General features: G+C 49.7%; 1 protein-coding gene across 1 annotated transcript; it reads right to left on the bottom strand.

The window, feature by feature from the left end:
• Positions 1-1,526: 1,526 nt before the first annotated feature.
• On the bottom strand, positions 1,527-3,702 carry LOC141022845 (serine/threonine-protein phosphatase 7 long form homolog). The gene is made up of 7 exons (XM_073499116.1): positions 3,538-3,702; positions 3,200-3,451; positions 2,900-3,120; positions 2,505-2,820; positions 2,325-2,426; positions 2,085-2,249; positions 1,527-1,995 (listed from the first exon to the last, which is right to left on the bottom strand). The coding sequence occupies exons 1-7, from the start codon at positions 3,700-3,702 to the stop codon at positions 1,723-1,725; spliced, it is 1,494 nt and encodes a 497-aa protein (XP_073355217.1). The 3' UTR covers positions 1,527-1,722.
• Between the last annotated feature and the right edge of the window lie 12,779 nt (positions 3,703-16,481).

The following is a 16,481-nucleotide window of genomic DNA, read 5'->3' as shown; positions in this document are numbered from 1 at the left end:
CTGGGTGCGAAACTATTTCACACCCCTAACCCTTTTGTGTAGCGCCCGCCACGCCGGCGCCACACCCTACGGTGCAGCGCCTAGCTCCGCGGCGTTGCACCTCTGTCCACCGTGGCAGCCCACGGGCCCGTACCCAGCCGTGCAACGCCTCCGAGCTAGGCGCTGCATCTGTAATGTGCAGCGCCTAGCCGCTAGGCGTTGCACGTGTAATGTGCAGCGCCTAGCGGCTAGGCGCTGCACTGTGACTTATCCAGCCACTTGGCTGGGCCCCCCTTCCCCACCCCCCACCACACACTCTCTACGCAATAGAGCTATGTCTCCTCTTCGATTTGCTTGTGCACTACTATGTCTCCTCTTCGATTTGGTTGTGAACTACTATGTGCCGTGAACTACTATGTCTCCTCCTCGATTTGGTTGTAAGAACTACTATGTGCGGTGAACTACTATGTGTCCTCCTTGATTTGGTTGTACGAACTACCATGTGTCGTGAAGTAGTATGTGTTATGAACTACTATGTGTCGTGAAGTACTTGGACGCTGCAATCTACCATGTGGCGCCTAGCTGCTGTTGCTCTCTGGATAGCTAAAAAATTCACTAAGTCCAAGTCCAAGTGCCTCAAACTGTAAAGTACCTTCTGTTCTGGCTGCATAGCTACAGACCAGTGCAGCGCCTAGCTGGGAGGCGCCACACTGTACAGTGCAGCGCCTGCGGCCTAGGCGTTGCACTCTATAGTGTGGCGCCTCCTAGCTAGGCGCTGCACAAATACTTAGCGAAATTTTTGCCTGAAACTGGAGGCATACCTTCTGTTGGTTGCTGGATACCTACAGACATGTGCAGCGCCTAGCACGGAGGCGCCACACTCTATTGTGCAGCGCCTGAGCGCTAGGCGTTGCACTATACAGTGCGGCGCCTCCAAGCTAGGCGCTGCACATGTCTGTAGCTATCCAGAAAAGCAACAGAAGTTTGGCTAGTTACAGACATATGCAGCGCCTAGCCCGGAGGCGCCACACTCTATAGTGCAGCGCCTGCGAGCTAGGCGTTGCACTGTAGAGTGCGGCGCCTCCAAGCTAGGCGCTGCATATGTCTGTACCTATCCAGAAAAGCAACAGAAGTTTGGCTAGTTACAAACATATGCAGCGCCTAGCTTGGAGGCGCCACACTCTATAGTGCAGCGCCTGCGAGCTAGGCGTTGCACTGTAGAGTGCGGCGCCTCCGTGCTAGGCGCTACATATGTCTGTAGCTATCCAGAAAGCAACAGAAGTTTGGCTAGTTACAGACATATGCAGCGCCTAGCACGGAGGCGCCACACACTATAGTGCAGCGCCTGCGAGCTAGGCGTTGCACTGTAGAGTGCGGCACCTCCGTGCTAGGCGCTGCACAAACACTTAGCAATTTTTTTGCCTGAAACTAGAGGCCTACCTACTGTGCCTCCTCCACCCCTCTACTGGGTCTTTTTCAGCCACAGTTCTTTCAGCCACAGTTCAACAACTAGTATAACAAACATTCAGGTACGACATCATTTCTCCAAGTATAACAATTAGTATAAGAAACAAAGGGTTCACAAAAGACTTCATTTCATAGAAATGACCATCACAATAAGTTCCAGTTTACCATAGAGCTACCACCACTCCAAGTTCAACGACATAAAAGGTACGACCACTCCAAGTTCAACGACATAACAAATCGCACTCGAAGTTCAACATTATAAAAAAACTAAGATGACTAGTGCTTTCCACGCTTGCTGGGTCCTCCCCCCCTCTTGACGCTTATCTTCTTCACCTTCCTAGGAAGAGGAACCCGCTCCGGCTCCGGCTCCGCCTCCGGTTCGACATCGTCATCCAAATAGTCATCCAAAGCCGCCATCCGCGAGGTGCCGACCGTCCTTTTGCCTCTTTGGGTGAAGTCTTCAGGTGTGTACTTGTTGATTCCCCTCCTAGGCTTCAACTCGTATGCAGACCGAGCCCGGTACGTCCCCAAGGTCATATCATCAGCAACCTATGCATCAACAAAAGATATGGAAAGACCGTGTGTGAGGATATAGTTAGCAATGCATCAACAAATGGATATATATCGTCATGCCATACCTCTTGGGTGACCCCACCCACATCCTCATCCGTGAAAGGTTCACCATGGCTCTGCCCCGAAGCGGGATCTGATGGTGTCGCCGACCTAGACCGTTCTGGTGATACATACTCGGGGTCACGACAACCGAAAAGGTTTGATAGCCGCCTTAACTTTTGGCCCTGGCGCTGCAACATGTACAAGTGAATGAGACATGGAACGTACCAACAAATGTTAAGTGCTAGTTTGAAGGAGATGTGAACCTTAATGAATTCTCGAAGTGCACCTTCCCCATCGCTTTTGCCAGCCGGGGTTGTTTCCAGAATAGTCTCGGTCTCGTCAGCTGCTTTCTTGATCTGGGCACGCTATGAACAGAAACGGTATCAAAGTGTTAGGCAAGTGAAGATGTGAAAAGTGCGAACGGAAAAGCAAAAAGGGCTAACCACAAAGTTCATCATTGGAGCTGAAGGGATCACCGAGTTGCCTTTCCTGACTAGTGCGTTGTACTGGTGCTGGGCTACCTCATCAAAAACGGTGGGTTCTTCCAGAATCTCCTCAGCATACGCCGGCTGGCATACCTCCACGCGGGTACTTGCAAGAAACCATGCGAGATAGTTGTTGAACGCGATCGGGCAGTGCTCACGAAGCTGGGCTCGTTTTCCAGCCCTTGCTTGCTCCACACTAAGAGCGAACTGCACGACATACTTCCTGTGATGGCTGGCCCAATCCTTGATCTTCCGCTGCTTTTTCCTATCCAACCTGCAAGTTAGAAACAAGATATTAGCATCATCGAAACCGTCGAGAAGCTGCTAAGTGCTCAAGGTTAATTATATCTTACGCGTGTAGCAACTTGTCCGTGTCCTCCCACTCCGGCGGGTGTGGCTGGAACAAACCAAACTGGCGGAACACCCGATGTGGCAGGTGAAGCTCAACCGCCCAGTTGCATATCAGTGGGCACCGCATATGCCAGAGATCCCTATCCCTAATGCACATCGGATTAAGCCTGAACTCTATAGGGTTACCAAAACTCTCTCCTTTTCCATACGACTCCCATTCCACCTGCAAAATGGGATTGAATGCAAAATTGATATCGAGTGAAGATACAAGCATGATAATCACTTATGCAAGCTCGGTTCACCTGCTCAGGCGTGATTGCGTCCAGCTCGCTCTTGTACAACTTGTACATTACAGAGGGATCATCCGTCGTCTCATTTAACACATCCCACTTGTAAGCCCAAGTGGGGAGCCGTAGTGGGTCGTCTTTATCGTCCCAATCCTCGTACTTCACGGTCTTAGGTCGTCCAACCGGCAAACGCTCCCAGCTCCATATGGAAAGTGCGAGCAGACAACCACCAATACCTCCAGTGTGCCTACAACTGGCATCGTCCAACTGCACATAAAAAAGAACATGGTCAAATTTGCCGCAAGAGCGCATTGATAATGTATCAATGAAGTGAAAAGGAAACAACTTCATACCTGTCGATACAAGTAAGCTAGTGTCGCCGAACCCCAACTCCATTTGCTATCGAAGACGGTCAACGCCTTCAGCCACATCCATGGAGCATTCTTGCCTGTGCCATCAGCAAACATTGTCCTCGATACCACGTACCACATGTAGACATGAGCATAAGTCTTCACCATGTCCTCATTAGCATCATCGGGGCAATGAGCGAAGTGCGATGATATCCACGTGAAAGTAGCGCCCGCTGCAACTCTTTCCTTCTTCTTATCTTCCCTTTCTGGCTCCCGAGGCTCCAGAGGAACCATACCGATAAGGGCTTGCATCTGCGCGCGCCACCCTTCAGAATCGGTGTTCATACATAAAGGATTGCCATCGATAGGAAGACCGGTGATCATAGCGATATCCTGCAGCGTCACGGTCATCTCCCCGGTCCGAAGATGGAAAGTGTGTGTCTCCGGCCTCCAATGATCAATAAGCGCGGTGAGTGCTGCAGCATTGTTGGGTGGCGTCGACCGGCGGACCAACTCAATGAAAGGGAGAAGTCCTGCCTCCCTAACATAAGGTGTGTACCGCTCATCATAGCTCATCCCTCCAAGGCTGATCCCGTGAGACCGAAGCTTCAGAGGTGCAAGCTCCTACAAACAAACAAATCATAACATTACATATGGGGCATTTGTGTTTGAACAAACATACGAAATTCATAACACCGGCCACTTTCAGTATTACCCGTTGCTGCACCGACATAGCGTAGACCGGTGTTGATGGTCCCAGTGATCATCGAGAAGCCAAACCATCCTAACAATTTCAACAAAGCATTCTTGTCAACACGATTATCTTTTCAATTCAAAAAAACTAAAGTAGGCCTACTACATGCAAGATCCAAAGCATATGGTGCTTCCCCCTACTTGGGCCTACTTCATACAAATAACATGTCAATCTATGTATCCAAACTATAACATGTCAATCTACTTCTCCATACAAATAACATGTCAATCTACTTCTCCATACAAAAAACATGTCAATCTATGTATCCAAACTATATAAATAACATGTCAACCTATCTATCCAAACCACATTCTAATCTAACAAGGGTTCCCCAAATCTAATATACGCAAGATTCAAACAAAAGTTGCCCAAATCTAATACATGCAAGATTCAAACAAGGGTTCCCCAAATCTTCAAAATATAATATTTTCTATGGATAGAAAGAAGGGGATCGGAGGAGAGTACCTTCTATGATGGATTGGTGAACAAATGCACGGACCAAATCGTCGGATCGGAAGGATTTGGGAGAGGGGATTGAGAGGGGGAGTGCAGATGGCCGCCGCCCTTTTTTCTATAACTGCCAATGGGGAGGGTGGGGGAGGAGAGGGCTGGCGCATTTGCATATAAGTCACAGTGCAGCGCCTAGCCGCTAGGCGCTGCACATTACACGTGCAACGCCTAGCGGCTAGGCGCTGCACATTACAGGTGCAGCGCCTAGCTCGGAGGCGTTGCACTGCTGGGTGCGGGCCCGTGGGCTGCCACGGTGGACAGTGGTGCAACGCCCCGGAGCTAGGCGCTGCACCGTAGGGTGTGGCGCCGGCGTGGCGGGCGCTACATAAAAGGGTCAGGGGTGTAAAATAGTTTCGCAACCAGTTCATTCGGTGATTTGCTTTCGATTATAGGTCAAAATTGTCAAATTTGCCTAGAGGATCCATGCTCGATCTGGCACTGACGAGAGAGAGAGGAGGCGCCCATGCTGCACGCCCATAGCTACCCGCTACCCGGCACCCAGAAACCGTCACGCCGGCCCGCAGAGCCGACGGCGGTTTGCGCTCTCGGGATGCGCGCCGCGGCAAGTGGAAGCAAATGGCTGCGTTGCCCGGGGCATGGGGCCGGCCGGTAGTTTCCTGTTGATTCCTACGGCCTGGTTCGCCTTGGTGGCTGGACAACTACTCGCAGGAGTACCTTTATTTTTTTGCGAGAAGGAGTACCTTCCTACTCGATGGAAATGGAATCCATGTGTTTTTGCCTTGTGACTTTGTGCCATGCTCGACACTCAGTTGCGTCCTCAACTTCGATCACACAACCGAGGTGCTGCCCACCGTCTACGTGTTTCAATCGTGCTACCAGGTACTCTACCTCGACGGGAGATCAATGCTCGATCGACACGGCGGCAATAGCTGACCCAACTTCGTGCTTCTTGCGAACCAACAAGTCCGTGATGGAAAATGCAAGACGTCGACTACATTGCCTGTATGCATGCATGCATGTGCGCGCGTTTACATAGGACATACTGTAGGAGATATAGGACACAAACGATATACCCCGGCGCCGATGGATCACTTCCCCTACAGTGTGCATGAACAATGCCGTGCGCGATCGTTGTCTACTTGGCCACACATTAACTTCACGTGCATCGTGCTACTACAACATAATTTGGGGTTAATACACATTGATATTTATTTTAGAGTGAAGTGTATTTTAGGTCCCTGGACTATTTAAAGGGTGTCGCCTAGGTCCCTGAGACTACCCACAGTGGGAGTAATATAGGTGGTAACATCACACTTATCTAGGCAAAATAGATGATGTGGCATGTAATTAATGAAGAAAGAGAGGCATGTGGGTAACATAGCTAGTTACTGTAACATCACACATATCAAAAAAGATGAATCTACAACGTAATAAATGAAGTGATACATGACACAACACATATGTTACTACCCACTGTGAAGGTAGTAATATAGACTAGTAACATAAGCATTGTGACTAGTCTGAACTAGAGCCGACGGCGGTTTGCGGTCTCGGGATCCGCGCCACCAGCAAGTGGAACCGAGTGATCGTCGGACGTGCATGGTGGCTGCGTTGCCCGGTGCATGGGCCCGGTAGTTTCCTGTTAATTCCTACGGCGTGGTTCGTTTTGATGGCTGGAGAATTGATACCTTCGTACGCAATCGAATCCATATGTTTTTTGCCTCGCTGTTAGCGGGAACGGGTGGAAATGGATGAAACTAGTCTTTTTCCTAAAACTTCAACACAACATGATCCCAATCTAAAAATATTTCATATAATGGCTCTTTTTTGCATGACGTCCGGGGCTAGGGCGCCATGGTAGTGTAGCATGACGCCACGGGCTAGGGCGTCATACAAAAAGGCCAATTTCGAAAATATTTTCACATTTGGGCAATTTTGTGTTGAAGTTTCGAAAAAGGGCCAGTTTTGTTGTGTTGCGTCGGTAACGGAGTACCAGAAATTTGATGTGAAATTTTCAAGTATGGCAAATCGAACATCTTTTAGGAAATTTATGTCGGCATGAGGTTAGAAAATTTAGTTTGCAAGCATGGCAATTTTCTGGCAAAAAATAAACTAAGTTGAATTTGCCATGCTTGCTAAGTAAACTTGCCATCCTCGGCAAATGTAATTTGCCATAAACAAATGTTCGATTTGCCATGATAAAAAAATCTGATGTCAAATTTGTAGTCGGGTCCTTTTTTATTTCATTGCGGTGGATGATATATATTTTTTGTTTTGCTTCTTATTCCATTATGTATTTGATAGTGGGACCGATCCCTTTTTTGGATCGCATGAAAAAGAAAAGGGAAATATCTTTTCTGAATTGTGATTTTGTGCCATGATCGACGGACATTCAGTTGCGCCGCCTCATCGACTTTCAGATGACACATGATTCGTTTGGATTCGATCACATAACCGATGCGCTGTCTACGTGTGTTCCACATGTTTATTTGTAGGGGGAGTCCGCCGTCTACGTGTTTCAAACATGCCACCAGGTACTACTTCGCCGGAGGGTTAATGCTCGATCGACACGCGGTGCGATGGCTAGCCCAACCTCGCGCTTCTTGTGACCCAACAAATTGGTGATGGAAATGTAAGACGTCGACTACATTGCCTGTATACATGCATGTGCGCACGTGTACGTAGGAGATAGGTCCCAAACGATATACCTACCCCGGCCCCGTGCCGATGGATTACTTCCCCTACAGTGTGCATGAACAACTTCACGTGCATCGACGACGACGGTGTGCTAGCGCGACACAGTTTGGGGTCGCAACAGAACCATTACACGAGAGCGACTAAATAAACATGGACTTGATCATCAGATAGTTATTTCTACAGATTAATGAAGGACTGAGACGGTATCGTGTGGTGTCGTGTCCCCTTGATTTTGCATACAGTGGCCAGCACTGCTGGTAAATCGGGCAACCAGGGCCTCCAACGCGACCAGAGTTCAGTCTCCGTCGCGTCACACCAGAGACCAGTACTCACGCCAGTGTATACAAGATCATTTTGCAGAGAACTTTGTTGTCTTGTAGGCACCTTGCTGTACCTGCCAAATGATATATGGTCGCAACATTGCGCCGTTTCGAACGAGTTTTAATTGGCCGGTGACGAACACACCATGTAGGATACGCCGGAAACAAAGGATCCAAACACGCCGCGGCTAGCTAAGCATCTTCGTACATGCATGCATGTTCGTTCAACAGTGAGCTAGCTAATGACCGAATAATTTCGTAGGTTACACGTAGGCCACTGTTGCACATTTATTATACTTATCGCCAGGTCCAGGAAAGAAACAGATCCACGTTCGTATACGTCCATGCGTGCATGGACGGATCGGCGCGCTTGGCTCGTCGCGGTTCCCGAGGATGTACCACGTACGAAAGCAGACCCTGGCGCTGGCCATAGTGAATCGCTGCTCTTGCTTGGTCTCGCTTCGGCCAGGCAGGCGCGCCAGTGTACTGCGATAGTATATGCTATCCCTCTCCCGCCACATGCTCCAACTGCCTGCCGATTCATCGATCCCTATGTTCCACCTCTCTGTAGCACGTGCGGCCTACACTGGCTAGCGGCAGCTAGGATAAGTCACATCAGTTTTTCTTATCCGTTAAATAAATATATACACATTTGTTATCTCTTTCAGCCGATAGAGTCATGCCAGGATTTCGTTTTATTTTACTACTATACATCAAAACCAACTCAGCTAGTGGTAGTAATACACATGGACGTAGAGCACCGGATCCGGCGCCACCTGGCTGATTCCACCAATTTAGGCGTGATTACATACACATACATGCATGCATGCACCTGGGACACCATCCAGTAAGCACGTCACATGCAGATGCAATGCCGTATCTATCCAGTCTTAATGATCTTGTAATGATCGATCGGCTTTATCCAGAACCGGCGGAGGATCACGCTCACGCTCCGTCCGATCAAGAAGCTTTGGCTTGGTGCTGGTCTTGGATGCCCTCCTTGACCCTCTGTTATCCTCGTGCCCGCGCCCGCCGGACCGGCGCCTTGTCCCAAACAAGCGGCGATCTCGGCTATACTCGCCGGTTGTTTTCATCTGCACGTGCTGCGCTCACCTAGCTAGCTTGTCAATGGCATCCATGCGTGCAGCACTGATGCGCGCCCTGTGCATGTGTGGTTGTTAGCCACAAGTTTTTTGTTTTTTTGTTTACAGTGTGGTTAGATACAGATACAGTAGCAAGTTTGGTACGTGCGTGGACGCCCAAGTTGTATGCGCCCGGTCCAGTGCCGCGCGCGCGCACCCGAATGATCGGCGGGTGTATGCAGGTGCACGCATGCATGCAGCACGACGCAAGTGGACACGGCGCCCTCGTAGTGTACAATAGGTCGTGCGTGTCTGTCCCCGGCCTGCCGCCTGCCGCGCCGCGGCATTGATGACGCCGCCCGGACATGCACACAGCACGAGCGCGACCCGTACGTGCCTGAAATCAAAGCGTACGCGCACGGGGCAGAATCTCCCCACCCCACCCCGGCGCGCGCGCGGACCGTGCCGACGGCCGTGAATTCACGGCAGACACCGCCACACCGGTGTGCATTTGTCACAACCCGCAACTGAGACGTGTTCAGTACGAACAAACGGAGGCTCTCACACGGCCACTTCTGGGTCCAACCAAAACATCAGCGCACAAGACTACAAGAGCTCGTCTTTCAGTAGAACCCTTTTCTACAAGTTGATCTATTACATTACTACTCAAACAATCATGTAGGGGAAAAGGGGGACGAAGAACCGGAGAAACGTTGCTGTCGTCGGCCCATCGCCGGCTAACATTGACGAGCCGCTTAAGATACTGGAGTAACTTTTTGCTCGCCTGGCACTCCGGTGTCTGTCTGTACACCACCCACCGTGGGGGTCTGGGGGAGCAGTACTGCAAGCTTAATTTAAAATTCTCTCTTTTAGAGTTGGAACTTAACTTAATTAGTTCCTTTTATTTAACATTAATAAAGAGCCGCTAAGGACATGAAAGCATGTCTTCGTCGTTTGCCTCGCCACTTTGCTGCCCCCCTCGAACGATCTCATTAAACTCACGGTCCTAATTAATCTAGTCGTCGATCACCGATAAGCTTCACTAACTTAATCGCCGGTTTTCCTCATACGCTGCCACGTCCCATATTCCCTCCGGCGTCGGCCCTTGGTGCACGAATATTTATATCTTTATTACATGTAGTGATATAGTATATCAAACAAAACGATAGGGAGAGCAGGTCGATCACTTGGTATTCTCCCTATGATTGATCGCAATGGTTCATGCATGCATGTCCTGCTTTGGCGGGAATAATATCCTACTAGCTGACAAGCGGCAACATCATTTTTAGATTTGACGATCGAGCAAGCCTCCAACCACTCATCTAGTGCTAGAACATCGTCCTTGGAGGTTAAGAAACAATCTCAAGGACCCCTAGATGCCTTTGTCAAATCACCGAATGGCTTCCTGGGGAGAAGACTAATGGCGCAAAATAGGACAAACGGTCTCCTGCTGTTGATTTGTTTGGACATTCTTGCGGTTGGCATTGGAATTGGACTCCCTACTTAATCATCATTTTAAAGAAAAAGAAAGGTTAGGTGCCAACCGTTTGCAATTTGTCAATATCTACCGTATGAACTGATCCTACCACGTCGAGGGTGACGCATGAGCGGATCCACGGTATAGATGCATGCTTCCCTCACGACACAAAACATGTCGCTTGAAATACATGTCACACAGATTTTTGACGGTTTTGTGAAAATTTATTAGTTGTGGACAACGATAACTGCCGATCCGAGGTCAGTATCCGTGCAAGATTTTGCCTTTTTAGAACTCTTAGAATAAATACTACTATGTTTGTGCGGAGAAAGTGAGGATGGTCAGCGTAAATTACGGAGCCCGGTCGGGGCGACCCCGAGGCGATCGTCCGCCGATCTCTGTGTCCACGGATACACGGCGAATGGATCGAGGTATGAGAGTAAGGAATCACGAGGAGGATGCAAAGGGCGGGATCTGGATCAGGAAGACCCACTGGGCATGCGTGAAGTATGGATCAAAGCGAGGGAGGCGGTGAGGAGACTGGCAGAGAAAGGAAAAGCGGGGCGATCAGGAAAGAAACAAATCACAGGTATGATTCCCGAATCTGCTAGCAGGGGAGTAGAAAGGATTAGATCAAGAATGGAATTGGTAAGAAAGGATTTGGGTATTGCAAGTATGGAGAGAAATCATGTCTCAAAGGAATTATACAAAGGGCCGGATCTGAAATCGGAGCCGCCAGATAGAGGAAAAGATAAAGATTGGGTCAACCACAAATCAGATCGCGCATTGGGGGCAGTGAATCAGTCGGTGATCAAGAGCGATATGGTGCCACATAGTAGGATTCAGGATGCTATAAAGGACCAGAGGGGAAAATCCATGCTCATCGCTCTTGAGTGTAGTGCCCAATCGCAAAAAAATACCACCACCATGGCTGATCAGGGACAGCACAAGGGCAAGGAGGGGATAAACCCCGGTGAGGAGGTGGCCTCCAATCGCAAACCGACGCTGGGGGGGGGGGGGTGTCCACTCCTCCGAGGTGGCCCATCTGGGAGCCGCAGCGACACTATCCGCACCCCCGGCCGGCACGGCACTGGAGGGACCGAGGGAGAAAGGTTCGATGAGATCGAGCATGTTGTAGCCCCTGTGTTCCCCATCAATATGGGGGTGCGGACGGCGAACGTCGTTCAGCTGGACCTGGCGCGGGAGCGCGCGGCCATGCGTTCGAGATGGCTAGCCGTGGGGCTGTTCTTCTCGGTGCAAATCTTCGGCATCGTGGGCTTGTTCAACGAGCTCAAGAGCAAGTGGGGTCTTCGGGGGCGGCTTAACTATACCCCCTTGAAGAACAACCGCTTCCTCCTTGAGTTTGAGAGGGAAGGAGATCTTCGTTTCATCCTCAACAACGACCCTTGGACACACAAGGGCGATGCCTTCCTCATGGTGGGCGTGGACGGGAGTGCTCGACCGGGCGACGTGGTGGTTGCCCACATGCCGATGTGGGCTCGTATTTACGATGCCCCACCTGCTTTTTGAACCTGTTGCCAGAGAGATTGGGGCTGAACTTGGAGCGGTGCTTGAGGTGGATGCTGATAGGGAGGGTAGGATCTGGGGTGATTACATGCGTGTGCGCATAAACCATGATCTTGATGAACCGATCCGTAGTAAGATAGAAACTTATGATAGAGCTGAGGGAAAGTTGTATAAGCTGAATGTAAAATATGAGAGACTCCCGAGGTTTTGTAGCTCATGTGGCCACCTAGGGCACGGCCAGCGCGATTGTAAGCTGCCCGATGATCTCCAAGAGATGAGATTTTCGGCAGCAATGCGCGCTTCACCTTTTAAGAGGAGTCATAGTAGGGGAGGAGTTGTAGTCCCAGAAGCTAGTAGCGCTAGGCGTTTCCTGCTGTTCGAGTCGGACAGAGGGGGTGGCCGGCCCTTGGCTACACAGAAGGGGGCGACAGTGAGGTATGGCAGCGTGCCTGAAGATGTGCTGGCAGACCCTTTGGTGCAGGAAGCAATCGCGGCCGTGAGTGCTATACGGCTGGATACCGCAGGAGTGGTGGATGGCGGGGCCGGACTTGTACCTGCCAAAACAGTATTGCCCCAGCCGGTGCCCTCCACCCCGGTGTGGACTGGTGCGAGGGCAGAGCTTGAGGGCCCAGAGTTCCCTCCTGGTTTTGAGCCTATTCAGCAAAGGGGCCTGGACACAACTGAAGAGGGAGTTAAGGCAAATGGCTCTGCTGTTCCGGTGGACGACCAACAAAATACAGTGATGGCGCATGGACAGGTTACTCCACGGAATACAGACAGGGAGGAAGAGAGGGCTAAGGAGCTGGAAGAAGGAGGGAAGATCAGGAAGATGGGCGATGAACTAGGGCAGGTAAAAACTCAGGTTGAAGTGATAGAGGCAAACATAAGGATGCATCAGAGGGCAACACATCGGGCAAAGGGGGAGGCAACAAACGTAAGAAGGTTTCACCCAGAAGCAAGGGAGGAGGACAGGCACAACGCGGGTCAGTGCTGGGCAAGAGGGATGCGGGTGAGCAGGAGAAGAAAGGGGCGACCAAACCTACAGAGGGAAGTGTGGATTCTGAACAATACAAAAAGAAGAAGGGGGGAGAACAAGCTGAAGGTCAGAGTAACACTGGACAGAATGGCGGACAGCAAGCTACCGAGCCAGGGGCTCTCGGTCAACTGGTGGGTGCGCCTGTTAGCACCCGCCAGGAGCCATGACGATAATCAGTTGGAACTGTCGGGGCCTCGGACAGGCCCGGACAGTTCAAGAGCTTGTATGCCTAGTGCATACCTACCTTCCGTCTTTGGTCTTTATCTCTGAAACTAGAAGCAGCGAGGAATATGTCAGTAAGTTGCGTAGCAGGCTAGGCCTTAAGTTCTGCATCTCCCATGTTGGGAAAGGAAAGAGTGCAGGTATTGCTCTATTCTATGATGAGCAAGTGGAAATAAAGAAGCTCGCTGTTGGCCGGCGTTACATCGATGTGTTAATTCGTCTGAACCCTCACTGTCGGCAATGGCGTGGCACCTTTGTATACGGCGAACCAAAAGCGAGCGAGAGACACCATATGTGGGACTTACTGAGAAGAATTAGACCTTTATCAACTGAACCATGGCTAATGATAGGTGACTTTAATGAAGCGGCATGGCAGCATGAACACTTTTCTCGTGCCCAGAGAAGTGAGAAGAACATGGAAAATTTTAGAGACATGCTAGCGGACTGCAGCTTGCTTGATCTAGGTTTTAAGGGCCCGAAATGGACATATGATAATAAGCAAGAGGGGGCTAATAATGTGAAGGCAAGGATTGATCGGGGAGTGGCAGACCATCGATGGAGTGCTTTGTTTCCGGAAGCCTCAATCAAGCACATCTGCTCCTCACGTTCGGATCACCTTCCTCTCCTTCTCAGATTTGGCTCAAGGAAAGAATGGAGGCCTGTGAATAAAGCATTCCGCTATGAACACATGTGGGAAAGGCTGGACTCGTTGTCAGATGGTATAATGGAATCGTGGCATAAGAGAAACCCAGGCACTAATTTGTCTGACATATCGGCAAAATTAGTAGATCTCCAGCAATCTCTGAGCACTTGGGCAAGGACGAAGTTTGGTTCTGTAATAAAACAAACTGGTGCACTAAGGAAGCAGCTGGAGATCCTTTGGAAACGCACCCCTTCGCCAGAAAGAGATAAGGAAGTTAAGACGGTATCGAGAAATCTGGACGAGCTTCTCCATCGTGAGGAGATGATGTGGCGACAAAGATCGAGAGCTCTCTGGCTGCGGGAGGGAGACAGGAATACTAGGTATTTCCAGCGTAAGGCATCCTAGAGACGCAAAAAGAATACAATCAACAAATTAAAAGATGAGAGTGGCGAGTGGGTGGAAAACAAGGAAAAACTGCAGGAGATGTCCACAAATTTCTTCAAGGAGTTATACACAAAGGAAGGAGGTCTGGACCCAAATCTGATCACCAACTACATGAATGAGAAGGTTACTGCTGGGATGAATGAGTCACTAGTTAAGGAGTTCACGGAGAAGGAAGTAAGTGATGCACTCTTTCAGATTGGTCCCCTGAAAGCCCCCGGTCCGGATGGTTTCCCCGCGAGATTTTTCCAAAGAAACTGGAGTACAGTTAAGCAGGATGTGGTAAATGCAGTTCTGAACTTCTTCAAAGAGGGGTCCATGCCGGAAGGAATAAACGATGCGGTTATCGTCCTAATCCCAAAGAAAAACAACCCGGAATACTTGAAGGACTTTCGCCCTATAAGCCTTTGTAACATGATTTACAAGGTGATTTCCAAATGTCTGGTAAATCGGCTTAGACCTCTGTTGGATGAGCTTATATCTGAAACACAAAGCGCTTTTATCCCAGGTCGCCTGATAACGGACAATGCCACCATTGCTTTCGAATGCTTCTACATAATTCAGCATAGTAGACAGCCGGCCAACACCCATTGTGCTCTCAAATTGGATTTGGCAAAAGCCTACGATAGGGTGGACTGGGACTTTCTAGAGGCGGCCCTGTCAAAATTGGGTTTTGACATGCAATGGATTGGGTGGGTAATGTGCTGTGTGAAGTCAGTGAGGTATTCTGTCAAGGTTAACGGAGAACTCCTAGAAACCTTCTACCCCTCGAGAGGACTACAGCAGGGTGATCCGCTAAGTCCATATTTGTTTTTATTAATTGCTGAGGGGCTGTCCTACCTGATGGACAGGGAGATCCGGAGGGGTGGGATCACTCCAATAAAAATAGCAAGGGGGAGCCCGGGCATCTCAAATCTGTTGTTTGCTGATGACAGTCTGATCTTCTTCATGGCTTGCAAAGAAGAAGCAAAAACCATCGTAGAGATTCTGGAAAGATTCCAGAAGGGCTCGGGACAATTACTGAGTAATAACAAGTGTTCAGTTTTGTTTAGCGAGATATGTCCAGTCTTAAATCAACTCGAGGTGAAATCTGAATTGCAAATCACGGCATCTACCTTTGAAAGCAAATATCTAGGGCTGCCCACCCCGGAAGGCAGAATGAAAGAAGAGCAATTTCAACCAATCATGGAAAGATTCGTCAAGAGATGCTCTGACTGGAATGAGCGATATATGTCCCATGCTGCAAAAGAAACCCTTGTAAAATCTGTATTACAAGCCCTCCCCACTTACTGCATGGGTGTGTTTAAGATGACACAAGGATTCTGTGATAAGTATGAAAGACTAATCAGAGATTTCTGGTGGGGGGAGGAAAATGGGCACCGGAAAGTCCATTGGATGGCATGGGATCGGATGACTAAACATAAGAGGGGAGGGGGCATTGGGTTTAGGGACATGAGTCTCTTCAACCAAGCCCTTCTAGCTAGGCAAGCATGGAGATTGATACAACGTCCAGATAGCTTGTGTGCACGGGTACTAAAATCTAAGTACTATCCACACGGGGAGCTTATTGATACGGTCTTTGCGTCTGAGGCCTCTCCTGTCTGGCGTGGAATTGAGCACGGACTGGAACTTCTAAAAGCAGGACTAATCTGGAGAATTGGTGATGGGAGGAAGATAAACATTCAGAGAGACAATTGGATACCTCGAAAAGAAGGCCTAAACCCAGCCAAGTTCATTCGAAGGTCCAGATTACATTGGGTCAATCAATTGATGCAACTCGATGGAAGCGGATGGAACACAGAGCTGATTCACCAATTATTCTATAGGTTTGACACGGAGGAGATCTGCAACATAAAACTCCCTAGAACAGGGGGTTCCGATGTGTTGGCCTGGCACAACGAAAAGTCGGGCGTGTTCTCGGTGAGGAGTGCGTATAGACTGGCGGTTTTGATCCGAAATCAATCAAATACCACTACCTCTAGCTCGTCAGGCGAGGCTGACGATCGAAGCATATGGGACATAATTTGGAAGGCCAAAGTGCCAGAGAAGGTGAAGGTTTTCAGGTGGAGGGTCGCAACTGGCACTTTGGCCACAAAGAGGAACAAGTGGAAGCGTACTCTGGAATCAGACAACACGTGTAACATATGTGGGGCGGGAGAGGAAGATGAATTCCACGCTGTCGTAACCTGTATGAAGAGTAGAGGATTGAGACATGCCATGAGGAACCACTGGAACCTCCCGGGCGAGCAACTCTTCAGGAACACGGGCGAGGACTGG

This window comes from Aegilops tauschii, chromosome 5, assembly GCF_002575655.3.
Source record: "Aegilops tauschii subsp. strangulata cultivar AL8/78 chromosome 5, Aet v6.0, whole genome shotgun sequence".
Lineage (NCBI taxonomy): Eukaryota > Viridiplantae > Streptophyta > Magnoliopsida > Poales > Poaceae > Aegilops > Aegilops tauschii.
Note: the sequence above shows the minus strand (reverse complement) of the source record. Positions and strands in the feature narration are given on the sequence as shown.

Bases quoted from the DNA above. Each gene is read 5' to 3' on its own strand.
- LOC141022845 (XM_073499116.1), bottom strand. From the start codon at position 3,702: ATGGTGAAGACTTATGCTCATGTCTACATGTGGTACGTGGTATCGAGG. The intron at 3,452-3,537 runs GTATGAAGTTGT...TTTTATGTGCAG, and splicing joins TAGCTTACTTGTATCGACAG to TTGGACGATGCCAGTTGTAG. The intron at 1,996-2,084 runs GTATGGCATGAC...GTTGATGCATAG, and splicing joins TGGGTGGGGTCACCCAAGAG to GTTGCTGATGATATGACCTT.